The sequence below is a fragment of the Gobio gobio genome (genome assembly GCF_949357685.1).
Source record: "Gobio gobio genome assembly, chromosome: 22".
Taxonomy (NCBI): Eukaryota; Metazoa; Chordata; class Actinopteri; order Cypriniformes; family Gobionidae; genus Gobio; species Gobio gobio.
In genome coordinates, this window is record NC_137118.1 from 26,296,193 (window position 1) to 26,315,328 (window position 19,136).

General features: G+C 41.4%; 1 protein-coding gene across 1 annotated transcript; it reads right to left on the bottom strand.

Annotated features, from left to right (window-relative positions):
• Positions 1–210: 210 nt before the first annotated feature.
• Positions 211–5,498, bottom strand: LOC307119125 (uncharacterized protein; the record flags this gene model as incomplete). The annotated part of the gene is made up of 10 exons (XM_079805205.1): positions 5,103–5,498; positions 4,580–4,675; positions 2,653–2,763; positions 2,288–2,494; positions 2,023–2,118; positions 1,612–1,878; positions 1,328–1,422; positions 1,117–1,167; positions 501–885; positions 211–398 (listed from the first exon to the last, which is right to left on the bottom strand). Exons 1-10 carry the CDS (start codon positions 5,134–5,136, stop codon positions 211–213), a joined length of 1,530 nt encoding a protein of 509 aa, XP_079661331.1. The 5' UTR covers positions 5,137–5,498.
• Between the last annotated feature and the right edge of the window lie 13,638 nt (positions 5,499–19,136).

The window sequence follows — 19,136 nt, forward strand, 5'->3', positions numbered from 1 at the left end:
TAATCAGATCACTGCATTCTGTACACATTTTATTAAGGAGAGAGCTGGTTAGTCATGATGACCATGTGACACGAATGTTGGCAATTATGAAAACAGCATCTGGTGAACTATAAACTGAATGCATTTCAACTTGAAACATCTTACATACTTCACCTTTACCTGTTTCTAAACAGAGCCTTTGCTTTATGTGTGTGTGTTTATCGATATTCTTCACTCACCTTTGGATAAGTTGGAGTTCTGAAATGTAACTTTGGCCTGTGTGATTTCCGTTCTATTGCCAAAGGGAGAACGTCCGTTAACCATCAGGTACAACAACACCCCTAGAGCCCAGACATTTGCTGGGACGGCGTGGAATCGAGATTCTGTGAAGACTTCAGGTGGGCAGTAAGAAGGTAATCCTGTGAGCAAGACATTTTTGCACATTGTTGAGCAATTTCTTCAAAGCATCAAATAATCAGAAAGTCACTACATCCAGGTTTCCACACTCCAAAAATACTCACCACGGTATATTTTTGTCTCGTAGCCATCACCACTAAGTAGCTGACCGCAGCCAAAGTCGATCAGCTTGAGCTCTAACGTGTTTGTCTTCACCAGGAAATTCTCTGCATGAACGTCATTATGAAAAACGCCATGCTCGATGCAGTGCTGTACCGCCAGCGCAGCCTGTCGCAGGATGACCCGTGCTGTTGTTTCATCCAGTTGACACGAATGACGAATGATGAAGTCCAGCAAGCTCTCGCAGGGGTCAGGGAACTCCATTATGAGAACGAATGTCCGAGGATGTTCAAACCAGTCGTACAGTCGGACGACGTAGGGGCTTATGGGTTCATGCCTCATCATTAGCAGCAGCGCCACTTCTGTAACGAGAGGTTCGGGATGCCCGGGCTAGAGAAAAGTAGTAGACAGAAGGTTAGCTGGGTAAAAATCTGAAGAAAACCTATCATTTTTAAATGTACTTTTCTTTGATCTTTACAGACACGATCATCAGAGCCTTTCCAGGTTTATTGATCTATTACATTTACACCTAATGCTTCCTACAGGTGTATTGACTACAGTAATCAGCACTTAAACAACAAACAGCACTTAAACAACAAATACAACTTTTGACCAACTTACAATATCAAGATAACGATCATTGTCAATCTTGTGCATCTGCTTGATGGCAACCTGCAAAAAAAAAAACAGCGTTCAATAACGGTATTCAAGCGCCTGACTTTGCACATAACATTTACGATTTGAGCATCTAAGTATTAACCCATCTGTATTAAGAATGTTTTGATGCATGCAAGAGCAAAAATGTTTGTACAATTCAGCAAGATTGCTTTACCTTTTTGCCATCAAACTTCCGTGTTCCCTTGAACACTCTCCCAAAAGTTCCGGATCCAATCATCTCTCCCACGTTATAGAGAGTCTCAAAGGAGTCTGAAAAACAAAATATGAGAAATGTATGAGCTTGCAAACAAGACGATAATAATACTGTTTAAAACAATGTTGGAGAAATAATGTCTTTAATAATTTTAATAATAAATAATACTTTTACTTTAAAAAAAGGTTCCCAGTAAAATGAAATCCAATGTGACTGTACACTGCCCAGCCTTATTTCAGTCTCACCTGTTGAGCTCGTGTTCACCGGTGAAGCCTCCATAAGGCCATTTGAAGTCTCCGTTGGCTCGACGGGAACTTGACCTGGCAGCGGATGGCACATCCACTCTTCGTCGCTCCAACTGCCCTGTTCGTTTCGGCTATCCGATCTATCGCCACTCCACCTCCAATCGACGATGTACGAGCCTCTGCTGCTAAGGCTCAACGACTCTCTGCAGAACCGCCTCACTGTATTGTCCTCAGAGAGGGACAAATATGATGTGGACATGATGCCTGCTGAAGACATTTTTAATAATATTAATAATCAATGTCAATGGTGAAATTGTTACTTTATGTTTTATTTTTTTCAACTTTCTATTTTCAATGACACATTATTTTGTTAACTGAGCCATAACTTGTGTAATAAAAGCCTATTCTGACCTCTGCGAAAGCCTTTAGATGGAGTGGACGGACGTCCATGATCATCTGGGCTCTGCCGGCTGCCGCTCTGCCACTCTCTCTTCCTGTCAGTCCGACCTGTTGGCACAGAAACAGAAAACTCAGAAGACAGAAGCGCTAAATGTGTAGGAAGCTCCTGGATCTGTGATTGCTAGATCCTTTGTTTTATATTAAAAATATCAGTGCAAACAAGACGATAATAATTCTGTTTAAAACAATGTTGGAGAAATAATGTCTGCAGATTGACCATTATTTGGCTTGACGCCGGAGTGATCTGGATCAGGTGATGATGGACCAGGATCGGGCTCTGGCTCCAGATCCGCTGGAGGAACAAAAGACTCCACAACATCCACATCACTGAGACAACAGCAGAGGAGCGAGCGCCTCACAGCCTTACACACGTTCCTGAGGAAAGAACGAACTCGTTTCCTCTTCTTACATTCTGTGGGTTTTTCTGAAATGAAGAAAACAAAACTGAATGATTAGAAACATCTCTGACGTCCAATTAGGCAGTGATAAAATGACATAACTTACGTTTTACTTAAAAAAAAGGTCACCAGTAAAATGAAATTCAATGTGACTGTACACTGCCCAGCCTTATTTCAGTCTCACCTGTTGAGCTCGTGATGTACGAGCCTCGGCTGCTAAGGCTCAACGACTCTCTGCAGAACCGCCTCACTATATTGTCCTCAGAGAGGGACAAATATGATGTGGACATGGTGCCTGGTCAAGACATTTTTAATAATATTAATAATCAATGTCAGTGGTCACATGAAATTGTTATTTTCAATGACACATTATTTGTTAAAGGGTTAGTTCACCCAAACGCCGGCGCTACGTCATATTCTCGCGCATGCGTCGTGGAGGCCTACACGGAAGACAAGAAGAGGTTGAATAAAGGCGTTATTTTGATTTTTTTTTTGGCACAAAAACTATTGACGTCGCCTCGTAAAATTATTGTAGAGCCACTGTGGTGAGATGGACTTTGTAACGACATTTTAAGTGCCTTTTATGGGTCTTGTGAGTGTAAATGTACCAGGGTTTTTCCTACATTGAAAATTTTTTGGCGGCCGCCAAAACAAATTTTTGTCCCGCCAAAGCTTTATTTGATGAGCTATTGTGATTTATGAATGATGTAGAATAGATGCTGCGCTTGTAACTGAGTGACAGAGAGACGATCAGAGCTCCTCCCTCGCTCGCACTCTCTCTGTCTTCAAAATAAGCATTCTTAGCTTTCTAATATTTCACATATTACGTTAATAAAAATCAAAAGGTCGGAAGACCGAATCCATGTTGCACGTGGCGCTATCAGACGATGTTTTCCTTTCATTGCCGCTGGGTGTGAAATGCGCTCAAAAAACATTGACTGATTCTCTGACCAGCTGACATAAAGCATACTTTCAATAAACGGGAAACAAATCGTGTCCAGTTATGAAGTGTTTTCTGTGTGTTGACAAATCTTTCGCGATGTTCTAACAGACGGGATTCGCACACAACGCGTCTGCTAATGTCCGATTCGCAACCTAATGAACCGAATCATTTTAACGACTGGTTAGAACAACTGATCTGTCCAACACTGAACTAACGAATCAGTTTAAATTTACTCAGAACACCTGAAATGAGAACACAAGTGTGCTTACACAATTTAGCAAGAGTGGGTGTAAGAGTTAGTTTTAATTATCCAGTCTTTCAGCTTATTTATGTTCATAATGTGTAGTAAAATAAATAGCCTATAAATCACTTAGTTTAGACTGTGAGGTGAACCCAGAACAAAGTTGTTGTTAGCTAGCTGATAATTTTATGAAATTGTATATGGCAGAAAATTAGGCTATTTGTTCATTTTTTAAAAACTACTTTTTAATATTGATATGATTATATACCAAAACAATTATCAGTAAATAGTGTAAAAATGAGGAACAAAAACAAACATCAAGGTATCCCACATGAAGAAATACTATAGTATATTATAGTAAAATTACTATAGTGTTTTTGAGCCATACTATAGTAAAGATACTACAGTAAATTGTAGTATATTGTATTATATTATAGTATTTACTACACTTTGTTTATTTACTGTAGTATATTTACTATAGTACAGTTCAAAAACACTATAGTATTTACTAGAGTAATTTTACTATAATATACTATAGTATTTTTTCATGTGGGATCAAAATAAGATAAGCAAAAGTTACAAACTTTCTTTGAATTTATTTAAAATGTATTGTCAGTATTGCGCTTGCAGATCATGTGGGTAGGGGACTTTTTTTACTGTGCGTGCGTGTGTCATGTCTGTCAGCCACCACCGAAGACCATTTTTGACCCAGGAAAAACCCTGTGTACTGAATGCCAATGGAGGCCTATCTGAGGCCTTCTCAGCCATCAGCTTTCAACAAAAAATATCTTCATTTGTGTTCCGAAGATGAAGGTCTTAAGGGTGTCGAACGACATGAGGGTGAGTAATTAATGACATCATTTTCATTTTTGGGTGAACTAACCCTTTAACTGAGCCATAACTTGTGTAATAAAAGCCTATTCTGACCTCTGCGAAAGCCTTTAGATGGAGTGGACGGACGTCCATGATCATCTGGGCTCTGCCGGCTGCCGCTCTGCCACGCTCTCTTCCTGTCAGTCTGACCTGTGGGCACAGAAACAGAAAACTCAGAAGACAGAAGCGCTAAATGTGTAGGAAGCTCCTGGATCTGTGATCTGGGTCTGGTCTGGCAGCGTATCCTGGGGGCCAGTTGCATAAACTAAGCCATTACGTTAAGACAGTGTCTTAAGATCTAGTATGAGCCACTAGCAGTTAGGCAAGTCTATGTTTTTATGTAACTGATTTAAAAAAATGTATGAACAGTCTTAAAGAAAAAAAATGTATGTCTAACTTGTAAGACTAGTCTTAACGGTTTATGCAACCGGCCCAGGCCTGATCACGGTCATCAGAACACTGTCTGTCTCCAAACCTCCTGACCAGCCGTCTGAGAGAAAGCAGCTCTCCTGGATATGGAGCGGCCCGAGGCTGAAATATTTCAGTAACATAACATAACTAACGTTAAAGCACTCACCTTCTCTTTCACCCATCATCTTCGCCATCGACATCCTCCTGCAATCTGGAACAAAAACAATACAAAACACAAAACAAAACAAAACAACACACAATACAATACAATAAACTCTCCTCAAAAATACTCCTCCAAAAAAAAAGAAAACAAAAACAAAGAATTAATCAAACTCGACACTCCTAAAATAAGAAAAGAACAATAAGATAAAAGTATCTACAACTCAAAAATGTAACTCTGTAAAGGATATCTCCTGCGATGTTCTTCCAGAATAAAAGTCTCGTCTCCTCCAAACAGCTTCAAAATTTCAAGGTCAGCACAGAAAATATTCTGCAAAAGTTTGTGAAATCGCCTCAGTCGTCTCTCTCAACAACAGATCAACAACACAATCGGTGCGTGTCTGAGTCTGCGTCAGAATTCATAACAGGCGTCGCCATAGCAACTAAAACGTGAATCATTCATATGAGCGGAGCCGTGAGCGCGCATCGATCTGAACACATTTATTGAATAGTTACAAACTTCATTTGGACGTTTTCTTTATTAAAAAGTTTGAACCTGTTTCATTGACTCAGTTCAAAACTTTGATTCAGTGATTCCTCTGCATCCTCATCACTCAGAAATGCTAGATGTCTGTGCATGCATCAAAATGTGTTGGTAAATACTTTGATTTATTTATTTTTACTATATTTTTGCATATGAATAAAAAATATTAAATAATGTTTCCTTGTATTAGTTTAACCTCTCAATCCGCAGTGGTGCATTAAAGGATTAATGAAATGATAAATTATTAATTTAATGCTTCATTTAGCATTTAATTAAATGCTAAAGGACCGGCCACTTAAACATCAGCATAATAAATGCAGTTACTCATCTTTCATCTCCTATCGTGCAGATCCGATCGGACGAATCCAATAAACACCAGCATGTAAGTGTAAGGGTCCACTCTGAAAAATAGAGGGGGGCAAACAAAAAAATCCTCCTTCATTTACTTGAGCGTATTTGAGTTATATTAGTAATTAATCACGTCCATTTTCAATGCAATAGCGAGTATTCTGAGGATCTCCCCTGCAGTTTAGAGTCTTCAGCTCCAGTTAAACCCTCCCAGGTCTCTCTCCTTCAATCACAGGCCTTCTGATGACTCATTATATACAGGAAGCGCATTACAGGCTCCGTGAGGTGTCAGTCAAAGCGGCTATGGTTTTGGTTGGATAAAGGCAGGCAATGCCTAGCCAATGCCTTGCCAACAAAGGTTTGATTGATGGACGTTGTAACCAATCAAAAGGCATCATCTTGCGAGAGCACACCGCAGTGGAGACTGGCACTTCTTATCAACTAAATTAGTTTTTTACACTTTGTAAATTCTGTAATAGTTGCTTTAGTTTTTCAGTAACTGTATATATCCATTATAATTAGCAGTTTATTGCAGATTTATTTGAATGAAACGCTACTCTTTACAATTACAAATCTTCTGAAATAAAGGGCCTTTTTGAAAGGACGCCTAGAGGTTTTTTTTTTTTTTTTTTGACATAAAAGCTTACAGAAGCTACATTTGTAAGAGTATCATCCTCAAATTTGAATCACAACATGATCAGAAATGCAGTTTTATATTTAGGTTATTTTCAGGCCTTTAACATTAAAGTATCATCAATTTTTCCCTGAGTGAATTTCAATACAACTTTTCAGGGTAGAGGAGGCGTGCAAGATGGCGCCCTGATCACATGTACGTTTGTGAGCTCAGCAATCCCAAACTGTTTTATAATAGTTACAACGAAACTTTTTTTTTGTTGAGAATTTCCATTTATTAATGTCTTGAATTTTTGGAACAACGATAATGGGAGGATCTGAAAAGAGGAAAGGTGTGAAGAAGTCAGGGAAAACAGTGTCGGATACTCCTGCTGGATCTGCTGGCACAGGTGACGATAAACAAGCAGTCGAACGACATAACAGTACTCCTGCAACCGGGGTATTGAAGGACAGTTTGCTAGCCTAGAAATCTAGACGCACCCTAGCGTAGGGTTGCCACCCGTCCCGTAAAATACGGAATCGTCCCGTATTTACAAGCAAAATGACGCGTTCCGTATCAAACCAATACGGGACGCGATTTGTCCCGTATTTTACACAGGTCCACACATAGTTCAATAAACACATACGGAGTTTGCAGTGTGGAGAATACTGATAGCAAATATAAAGAATCAATTTCACAATAAGTAGTACAGGAGCTCATTTGTGCGTGATTGCGGGCTTTGTTGCTATAGCGGCAGAGTCTCGAGAACATGCGCTGTGCCAGAGTGTGCCTGTAAACTTGCGCGGTTTTTTAAAAACATGTCGAGCTTGCGTTGCGTCCACCGTTTGAAGAACGCAAGGGGATCTCCAGATATAGAACTGAATTAATATCAAAAAGGTATCAATGGGTCTGTCCAGTAACTCATGATGAACCTCAGGCCAACTGCACACTTTATGAGAAGCATTTCAGTGTCTCAGACTGTCTGACTGTGGTGACAGACCAGTCTATGTGACAGACACATCCGTGCTTCTAAAGGTAGGCCTATAGTTTTTTTTAATGGATAATATATTAATATAATATTCCAATACATTATCAGAGCTTGGCAGACAGAATTATTATTTTTTTAGACAGGTTAATTTATAGATTCTAGCCTAATAAATGTTATTATTAATTTATCATTTATTTAGGCTATATCATACATACTAAATAATCCTGTCATTTAAAGTTTATGACATTTAAAAAATATTTAGATAAAAATGGGACAAATAATTACACGATAATATAGTCATAATTTAAGTAAATTATTCAAAGAAAATAAACATTTTTAAAATTCAAAAAAGTGATTAGGCCTGGTTCAGAATGACTTCTTAAAGGGACAGTTCACCCAAAAATGAAAATTCTGTCATCATTTATTCACCCTCAAGTTGTTCCAAACATGTATACATTTCTTTGTTATGTTGAACACGTAGGAAGATTACTGTGGAAGTCAATGGTGCCCCCAAAGCAGCCTGGTACAAACTTTCTTCAAAATATCTTCTTTTGTGTAGGCCTACAGGAGAACAAAGAAACTCATACAGGTTTGGAACATCATGAGGCGTCATAAGTGCACCAAATAGGCTAAGAGTTCTTTAGAATTAAATAAAATAATCAAATGTAAAATAATATAGCATGTGTTCTGTTGCAAATTCACGTACTTGATCTTATGTTTTCTTATGGTTTATTATTGAGCTGTCAAGTTGTTAATGTTGAAATAATCATTTCATGACGTATTCTTTATTTCTGCCCTTTATGCAATTGTTTTTTAGGGGATTTTTTTTTTCGGGGGTGGATATTTGCTGTCAAAGTGAGGCCAAAGTGAATGGGAGTCAATGGGATGCTAACAGCAGGTGATGGCTTGGTTAGCAATGGCTGCCCCTATGGAAGGTACACTTTCCGGGGGCTGGATTACCCCGTTGGGAAAAACCAAACTCTGGTCAGGCCAATCACAGCGTGTGTAGAGTCGGTGGGCGGGCTTTACATAATGACGGTACGAGTTGCGGAGGTTCTGCGTGCCACTCGTAAACACAGAAGCTGGCGAACAGCGGTCTTTTGAATCGGCTTTGACTCTGGAAGACTTGGAGTTAAGCTTGGAGTTAAGCCGTAGTCAACGCTTCTCGTTTACTTTGAATGGGTGACGTCATGCGTTGCCGAACTGAATTGTGGGTTCCGTTGCGTCGCTTCACTCGCGTTGCAAGCATAGGTTGCAAGCGGCAAAAGTTGAAGATTTCTCAACTTTTCAAGCGCCAACGCAGGCGTCATCCAATCAGATCACCCTATGCAAATATCCTAGAGCAGACGCTAGCCAATAGCGTTCGTTTAAAACACTGGTGAATGAAGAGTGAAGAACGATCTAAAATGGAGGAAAAGCTAATAATTGCGGTGGGTAATCACCCGGTCCTTTACGACCAACAAGGCCGGACTTACCATTGGGCTTGACTGGGCTGAAGCCCATGGGCCCCGCCCAATAGGGGGCCCCGCCCTTTTACGTAGATTTTTTTCAATAATATGTCAGTCATTTAATTTTTAATTTAAAGTTTGTTGATTGGAAAACGTGCGTGCTTATTGGGCGCGAAAAGGTCCGAAATCCGTTCAAAATAAGGATGCTAATGTCAAGGCTTCTGAACGCCACTACAAACATCAGAAGAGACTCGATTGATGTCAGAAGTTCGCTTCGTTTGGATGATGTGAACACGGTCTTCCGAACTCGGGTGCGCACCCGCGAACCGTACCAGAGTCCCCTTAAAAAGGGTGGTCTGGGGTACGGTTCATGTGAACTCCGGTACGGTTCGCTGCTGATGTGAACGCAATCGTACTAAATCGCGGAAGTGAACCGATATTAATTACATATGATTTGATAAAAATGTGTGTTTGTGTGTGTTTCACTCATTTCCGCAATCGCAATCGAACTCGGGTTCGTTCCAGGCAATCGAACCAAGTGTGAAAGCACCCTAAAACTCATTTGAATGGTGAGTACTTGCCCAGAGAATGGTTGCTCTACCCACCATCCATCGGTTGTGTATTTTGTTTTGCTTGCCGCCTTTTTGGCAAAGTTTGCCGGTCAATCCCTTTTTGAGTCTGGCTATATGTGATGTAGTAGACATACTGTAGGTCAAAGTCAGCCTAACACTTCCTATATGTGTATGGAGATGTATATAATCTATACAATATGTCAGCACTTACCAAGAACAGTTTTTTTTTTTTTAAGATTTATACACTCATAGATTTAGCTATTTATATGTAATACAAATGATTTGTTTTTCAATATGGTTTCCAGGTAAATAAGTGTTTTATTCTCATTCTGACCAAGACATTTGTGCATTGCAATAAACACATGATCACTTTGAACTTTTTTAATCATTATTTATTTATTTATTGGAAAACTTTTTCAAGCTTCAATCAGTGGTCATATAAATACATTTTCACGTTTTGTATTTTTTCTTTTTTTTTTACATGTAACACTGTATACTGTACCAGTCACCTTTTGAAATTAGCTTTGCACTTCAAATAACGATTGGATCGATTATATTGTTACGCCACCAGATGGCGACAAATTACTTTTAAAAAACATTTGTCATTGAATCGTTCATTCAGGAGATTGGTTCAAAGATGCTGATTCATCTATGAAACGATTGTATTTGATTGAGGAATTTAATCATTCATTCAAACCCAAGTTTTTTTTAAATAAATAATTCAGATTAATTAAAATTTTTTATAGACTTCAGCAATTAACATAAATTATGTTATTTTGTTTAGTTGTTTGTTCAGAATCGTGATCTCTATTTTTATTCTCAGTTTATCCAGAATTGTGTTGCTCTAATACATAGCTTATGTATCATTTTGTTCTATTTAAAGTAATGTATAGAAGGTAGGGCCCGAAAGTGACTCAAGCCCAGGGGCCCCCACCACCCTAAGTCCTGCCCTGACGACCAATCATTGTTTACATACTGGGACACAAACCGGAGAGACCAGGCCTGGAAGGAGGTGGCAGAGACGGTTGGAGAATCTGGTATGTTTCATGCTTGTATTCTGTCCGTGTACTCTGTTTATCATTGAATGACAGGCAGCATATCATATCATGTGTGGATCAAATAGGCGCTATCGCCCAGCCAAATGAGGAATAAAATATTAAAGTGATCAGTTTTCATACACAAAATAATGAATTACATTTGAGTGGAAGGTGGATTTGACCGTTTATCTGTCAGTTGGCTGGTAGATGGTAAACGCTTAAAAAAATGTATTTATTATGAACCTTGCATAATTGAAATCTATACCAGAACCTGTTTTATTTGGCATGTTTAATTCAGTTCTTATTTTAATAACTAAACAAGTTTAAACACTTGAGCAACACTTGTTGTATTTGAATTAATTGTTTAATTTATTTACATTTTTGCATGTCAGAGGATACATGTAGGACCCGATGGAAGTCACTGGGGGACAGATTTAGGAAGGAGAAGAAAAAAGAAAGGGAAATGACAAGGAGTGGGGCAGGGTCGCCTGGGACCCAACCCTGGCGTTTCATGGCGGTGTTGGGATTTCTCACACCATTCCTTCATGACCGTGAGACGTCCAGCAACATCCCCAGACGACCTCTGCCCCCTTCACATCAGTCCATCAGTCCAGAGCCAGAGGAGGACAGCCAGGTCAGAGAAGACAGCCAGGCCATCACCCAGCAAGCCCCTTCAAGCAGAGGAGATGAGGCAGGCAGTGACACAGGCAGGCAGAACCTAACAAAGCTCTCAAATACATTATTATTTCAGTACTATCAAGGAGGGTTAAGTCATTTAGAAAATCAATGTCAATCTGTGTAGAGCTGAACCATATGCTGCAAAGTTTAGGCCACACAACCGTTGACACCTAATGCGTAATAACGTTATATAATAAATTATTTCAAAGAATGATTTGACATTAAAATCATGCCATGTTCATTGATTATCAATTGTTGCTGTAACTATGCAGGCAGACAGACAGAGCAGGAGGAAACTGTCGAGATCAATGACAAGGGTAGGAAGAGAAAAAAAAAGGGAAATGTCTTCTTTTGAGAGAGGACTGTTGGCAGCAATTGAGCCCCTGACGCAGATGACCACGCTGCCACATCCACCACCACCGCCGCCGCCTCCAACACCAGCAGCAGATGAAGACGAGGTTTTCTTTCAGAGCCTCTTGCCGTCCCTTCGTAGGCTTTCTGTGCTGAGGAGGGCCAGGCTTCTGCACACACACACACATACATATTACATACATACAGCACTAAAATAAACATATTAAAATAATCGTATGGCTGTATTGTTTTCTCATGTTCATATAGAATAATACAGTAAGTATTTTAAATTTGTCGTATCATACAGCGCTGTCGACGCAATACAATCACTTAAAGGGATAGTTCTCCCAAAAATGTAAATTCTGTCATCATTTACTCACCCTCAAGTTGTTCCAAACCTGTATGAGTTTCTTTGTTCTGTGAAGGCCTTTGTATTTTCTCTCCAGTGAAAATCTGCTCAAATCATGAATGTATTAGTTGAAAACAGGGCTGAAAGGGCAAAGGCTATGTACATTATGACATGGTGATGAAAATATAAAACCAACATGTTAATTTAATGTAAAAAATAATTGTTATGACACTTGGAATCTGCACTTTTAAGAAAAATATAGGTAGCTCTTAAAAGAGCTTTTGGGTTTTGTGGCTCTGAAAAGAGCCTTTGGCGTATTCTATGAATTCGGCTGCCATGGCACTGCACCCTCCTGGTTGAAGTAGTAGGCACAGTACGTCTCTCGGAGTTGGATAGCTCTACGGGTGGCATTGTTGGAGCCCATCCTTGGTGCATCTCGCAGGGCCTCAGGAGCTGAAGATGGCTCAATGGTGGGTTCAGCTCTGTGTGCGCATCTTCTCCCCCTTTCCAGCAGGGGCGGACTGGCCATCTGGCGTACCGGGCGTTTTCCCGGTGGGCCGCTGGACAATGTGGGCCTGCCCGTTGCTACGTAAATATATGAAGAATAAATTATAGTAAAACTACGTAGCCTATATCCTTCCGTCAGCCCAGACGAATGGCCCGCGCAGCCCTCTTGAGGCAAAACTCCATGCAAAACTCTAATCTATAGCCTGCTCAGTCCCAGTGTCTCAGTGGTGTAAAAGCGCTCGTCAATGTCAAAATGTTTGCGATATCCAATCAAATTCGACGAGGCGGGATTTACTGTGCACAGCAGCCGAGCAGCGCGGGCGACACTTGAATGCGAGCCGAGGTAAGAGCTGAATACGAGTCAATGGGCAGCAATATTTCCCGACTGTTAACGATTTTAAAAATGTTAAACGACGGACATTAATTTCCAGGGATGTAAACTACTGTTGAGCTTTCAGAATGAATCAGATTATAATGCCTTTTACGTTATTCGTCGTCAAAGAATTGTAGCAACAATGACCCGATTCAATCAGATTTTGGGCCGAATACATCACCGGATGAGGCTTCTACACACCAACTCGTGACTCTCCTAATCAAATCAGACATAGACAATGGGGTGTGTGTGTAAGAGATATCGAAGTTAATGAACAACCACGATGTCCGCCAGATTGTCTGAGTCTACAGAATGGAGCATCGAATTGTACCGCCTGAAGGCATCCACATGACTTTACACACACACACATATCAGCGCTGAAAGAAGACAATTCTTGCACGACACGTGTTACTTAAAACATGGGACTTAAAGAACTGTCTTAATAATGTTCAAATATATATAATCCGTTGATTTCATGTCTTTATACAATGTATTAGAATAACTAGGATGTTTACTGTTGCCAATCAAAACCTGTATGCCAGTAACTGTGATAATCTTGTATATCTGGACGCGCAAATCGCAGAATGACCGTTCTTAGTATCTCTGTTATCGCAAAATTATGACTAGGCCAAATTTGGTTCAAAAATCAGATTTTGATGCATAATTTCAGAAATACCAGCTTTCTAAAGAAAAAGAGGCTTAGAATTTCCACCCTATTGATTAACTCAGAGGAGGGGGGTTCAGAGAACAATGGAACACTCGCGCCTTCTCGAGAAGATCTCTCCACGGACGTGATTGGATCTTTCCATAAGTCGGGCTCGGCCACTCCATCTATAAATGCAGAAGTTATCATGAACTCCTTGCGCTCCGCCATTCCGCCACTACAAGGACCCTGGCCTTTGACCTTCCTTTGAGAGAGGGATTCCTTTGGCACCAAGCCAAGAGAGAGAGACCTGCAACTTCTGGAGCGACTTTCCTGAACTTCACAGAAATTCTCCGGACTCACCTCCTTAGCGAACTTCCACGACGATTCGAACTCAGACACGTACACGAGAGAGCCTAATGCAAGTATTATATTTCACCTTTAACTGCTTGTACGAGGTTGTCTGAATTAATCCTGATTCACGAAATCATAAATGTCTGAAGGGTTTTGGTGAAGTGATTGAACTGTCTGTCTCTCTCTCTCTCTCTCTCTCTCTCTCTCTCTCATCTCTCTCATCTCTCTCTCCCTCGTGGATTCTCTCTTTCCATCATTCTTTTCCCTTTGATTTTATTCGTTAAGTTTGATTTTTCCTTGTTTGTACCATATCGTTTGTTTCTCCTATATATATGCATATTTACCCCCGTGTGATTCGTAGCTTTGTATTCTATAGTGTTTTATTAAAACTCAATAATTGCATTAAACTGAATCCTTATTGTTTTGCTCACAAATCTCGAAGTCACTGAAGCGTAAGATCTAAGCTACCCATTTAAGCTTGATTTTCATGTATTACTACTTTAGTAATACAAATTGTGCAAACATAAGAGATATTATTTGTCCTGATCAAACAGATCAATGTTTCTTAAGGTTTGTAAGATTGATAATTGATGAAGAAATCAATTTGGATAAAGGTTACTTTTAAATGATTAAAGGTTCCGTTATACGTTAATTTTTCTGTACAACAAGCTAATAATATTCATAAACTCATGAATATTCATACCATTTGAATTAATTATTCCCCAGAACTTATTGTTGTTACAGAATGCACAAAGAAACATTAGCGTAGGTGTCGCAGTTTTCAGCATATCAGAGGGAATGTTTGTCTTTCTGTTTCCAGGCTTTCTTCAGTAATTTCACAATCATTTTCAAATGATTCATAATACTCAAAATATCTTTCTCATATATCATGCTAAAACTGGCAACTTTCATATTCAAGTGGCCAATGGAAAGTGACATATGAAAATAAATATATAATTTGCTAGTTACATGCATTATTTTACACACTGGTAATCAAAAGTTTGAAATAATTAAGACTTCTTAAATTGTTTTTGAAAGAAGAAGGCTGAATTTATTTGATCAAAAATACAGTAAAACCACAAATATTAAGAAATATTGATACAATTTCCAATAGGCCTAGTTGTTTTCTATGAGAATGTATTGTAAAATGTAATTTATTTCTGTAAAAGCTGACTTTTCAGCATCATTACTTCAGTAAGTGTCACATGATCCTTCAGAAATCATTTTAATATGCTGTATTTTTCATATCATTTTTAAACTCTTTTCCACTATTTGAGCTCAATTCCATAAAATTACAGATGTCTAGATACTATAGCCACTAGAAAGGCACCCTAAAACAGTCCACATTCTGCACTACATCCTAAGTCTTCTAGACCAGAGTCCTGCACGGGTGACGGGTGACCCGCGAATATTGCTGAAACGGGTGAAAAACATCCTACTGTGTCGGATACGGGTGCGGGTCGGACAAGGGAGAACACGGGTCTAAACACGGGTTTTAAAAAGTCACGTGCAAACGAATATAGGCCTATATATAAAAATATATGCATGTATATTGTAGATGTGTTCCTGAAAATATGCATATACAAAAATATGCCTTGCCTGTATTTCAAGTTGATTTTCAAATCCATATCAGTTTATTTGTTCTCCTCCCAGGAGAATCACAACCGCGCGCGCGCTCTGCCTGCACTCGTCGAGATGGATCATGAGGAGTTGAAGAAAAGATAGCCGCAAATGTGGAAGTTCATCGCTGAGGAAGCACGCAGCTAACTGTGGTAACAAAACCAAGCACACGCAGTTCAATCGAACAGTATTTTTGTTATGGTTCCTGAGTTTAGTCTCTTAATAACACTGTCTTAGTAGCCTACATTAAGCCACTTTTGTACTTTTGTACATAGTATACGTTATTAGTATTATGTTTACTGAGTTTGGTCTCTTAATAACAGTGTCTTACCTACATTAAGCCACGTTAAGCGTTTTAGAATGTCCCGAAGTTGTCCTTAAGTTAATGGTCGTGTAATAACTTATGTATGCTGGCAATAAACATTTTTGTAAGTGTGTCTGTAGTAAACGTTGTTTGTACGGGAAGAAGGAGGCGGGAACCGGCGGACAATCAAAACATTTAATCAAAATAAAATGGCGGCGACAGCCCCTCACGGTCGACTGCCGCCTACATACAAACAAACACAAAATGAAAATAAAAAGCTGCAGCCCCTCACGGACGACTGCAGCGAACACAAAATAAAACATAACACAAAATCCAGGCCTGGTCCTCTCTCGTCCCTCACTGTCGTCGCTCCTCCTTTATAGTCCCTCACTCCTCCGCGAGGGCCGAGATCGCTGCGGCGCTCAGCTGGCGCTCATCCTCCCTGATGTGCGCCGCCTCGTCCCGCCCTCACGGTCCCTCGGCCTCGCTGCTCGCCACATACCCCCAACGCCCTTCGCAGGCGATCACGGCGGCCGCGGGACCTGGGGGTAAGAACAGCGAGGTGAGAGAACGGAGCGGGGAGCATGAGGAGCGACAGAGACGAGAGAGTGGAGAGAGGAGAAAAGAAAAAAAAAAAAAAAAAAATTCTGGTCCGGTTCCCAGACACACTGCCGCTCCGTCCTCAGCCAGCCGAGAGGCTCTTCCTCGCGGTGCCATGCGGTGGTACTGGACGGCCGGTGGACGGCTCGACACTCCTCCGCCCCCTGGCGGCTGGCGGTGGCTCCTCCTTCTGAGGGCGGCCGGAAGCGAGTCCCCGTCCCGCGCTCCCTGCTCCTCCCCAACCTGGCGGACGGCAGCGCTCCGGCTCCTCCCCAATATGGCGGGCGGCAGCAGGCTTCGGCTCCGGGCAAGCGCTGGGGACTCCTTCGCCCCCTCGCGGACGGCAGCCACCCCACCTCGACCCAGGGGCACGGCAGCGAGCTCTCCGTCCCACCGACCTTCATCCGCTCCAGCACCACCGCTTCGGGCAGCCGCTCGCGGACTTCTCTCCTCCGCGCTGCCCGAACTCCGCGGCACCGCGATCCCCCTCAGCTGCGAGGGCTCTTCGACAGCGTGTCCCTCCTTCCTCCCGGGGTTTCGGCACCACTGTAGTAAACGTTGTTTGTACGGGAAGAAGGAGGCGGGAACCGGCGGACAATCAAAACATTTAATCAAAATAAAATGGCGGCGACAGCCCCTCACGGTCGACTGCCGCCTACATACAAACAAACACAAAATGAAAATAAAAAGCTGCAGCCCCTCACGGACGACTGCAGCGAACACAAAATAAAACATAACACAAAATCCAGGCCTGGTCCTCTCTCGTCCCTCACTGTCGTCGCTCCTCCTTTATAGTCCCTCACTCCTCCGCGAGGGCCGAGATCGCTGCGGCGCGCAGCTGGCGCTCATCCTCCCTGATGAGCGCCGCCTCGTCCCGCCCTCACGGTCCCTCGGCCTCGCCACAGTGTCTATAATGTAATATGCTAAACTGACTTTATTGCGGGTGCGGGTCGGGCGTCGGTTCTATTTTAAGCGGGTCGGGTCGGGTGCGGATTTTAATTAGTGCTGTTGTCGGAGAAGGGGTCGGATGCGGTTTTAAGCACTGCGGGTACGGGCGGGTGCGGGTTTACAAAATCGGAGCTGTGCAGGACACTGTTCTAGACAATAGCATTTTATATGGTCTGATTTTATGGTAGGTATTGAACTTAATGATATTAAACTACAGTGTATGGAAAAGAGAAATCAAAATTTGTATACAAAAAAAAATAAATACAATTTGCCATGTGCACCAGGAAAGACAAATTATAAACTGAAGAAGTATGCCTGTCATTCAGTATGATAAGCATTTCAATAAAACAATTCATATAATTCATATTTTTGAATAAATAGCTTCTGTGTTTAAAATTGCCCTGTGTATAATGAGCTGGTGGGTTTATGGTGAGGTGTGTTGCACACCGGGTGTGATGGGCCGCTTTGTGCCAGAAAGTCCAGGGCCACTTTTTTGCCCCAGTCCACCCCTGCTTTCCAGTGTCTTCATGCGCAGGAAGTTGTGCAACACACATGTGGCCTTCACACACACCTCTGCAACCTCTGGACTGGTTGCAATGACACGGGCGGTACATCCGCCACCAAGCTGAGAGGATGCCAAAGGCGCACTCAACTACCAACCTAGCCCGGCTGAGGCGGTAATTGAACACCCTTTTCTCTGGTGGGATGTGATGTCCAGGGTATGGCCGCAAGAGGTTGGTCATCAGTGGGAAGCCCTCATCCCCGGCAGATTGACCATTATTTGGCTTGACACCGGAGTGGTCTGGATCAGGTGATGATGGACCAGGATCGGCTTGGGTTCCTGTCAGGTCGGGGTTGGACTTCTGGTCAAGTCTCGAGCTCAAGCCCTCCACCAAGGACAGCAAGTGTTATCTCCTATCCAATACAAAGATTATATGAACATGTGAACTCATGAATGTTTTTTTTTTTTTTAGCTGATTTACAACAGAACTGAATTCTTGCAATTGCATCACTAATTGTGTTATTTTCCTGTTTATTACTGTGAAGCTGCTGTGAAACAATCTGTATTGTATAAAGCGCCGTATAAATGAAGCTGACTTGACTTGACTATAACAAGAACATGAACACAAATTTGAAAACCTCACTACAAATAATCCAGAATTGAAGATAAATGATATTAATCCTACTCTGTCTGTTACACTACCTCACACCTGAAATCACTGATCGAGTGAATCTCCTGAACTTCTCCTGAACTTCTCCAGATCATTTCTAATCCATTCATGTTGTAACACCTGCTCTAACGTCGGCCGTTTCGTTGGATCCCGGGCTAGGCACTGGCTAATCAGATCACTGCATTCTGTACACATTTTATTAAGGAGAGAGCTGGTTAGTCATGATGACCATGTGACACGAATGTTGGCAATTATGAAAACAGCATCTGGTGAACTATAAACTGAATGCATTTCAACTTGAAACATCTTACATACTTCACCTTTACCTGTTTCTAAACAGAGCCTTTGCTTTATGTGTGTGTGTTTATCGATATTCTTCACTCACCTTTGGATAAGTTGGAGTTCTGAAATGTAACTTTGGCCTGTGTGATTTCCGTTCTATTGCCAAAGGGAGAACGTCCGTTAACCATCAGGTACAACAACACCCCTAGAGCCCAGACATTTGCTGGGACGGCGTGGAATCGAGATTCTGTGAAGACTTCAGGTGGGCAGTAAGAAGGTAATCCTGTGAGCAAGACATTTTTGCACATTG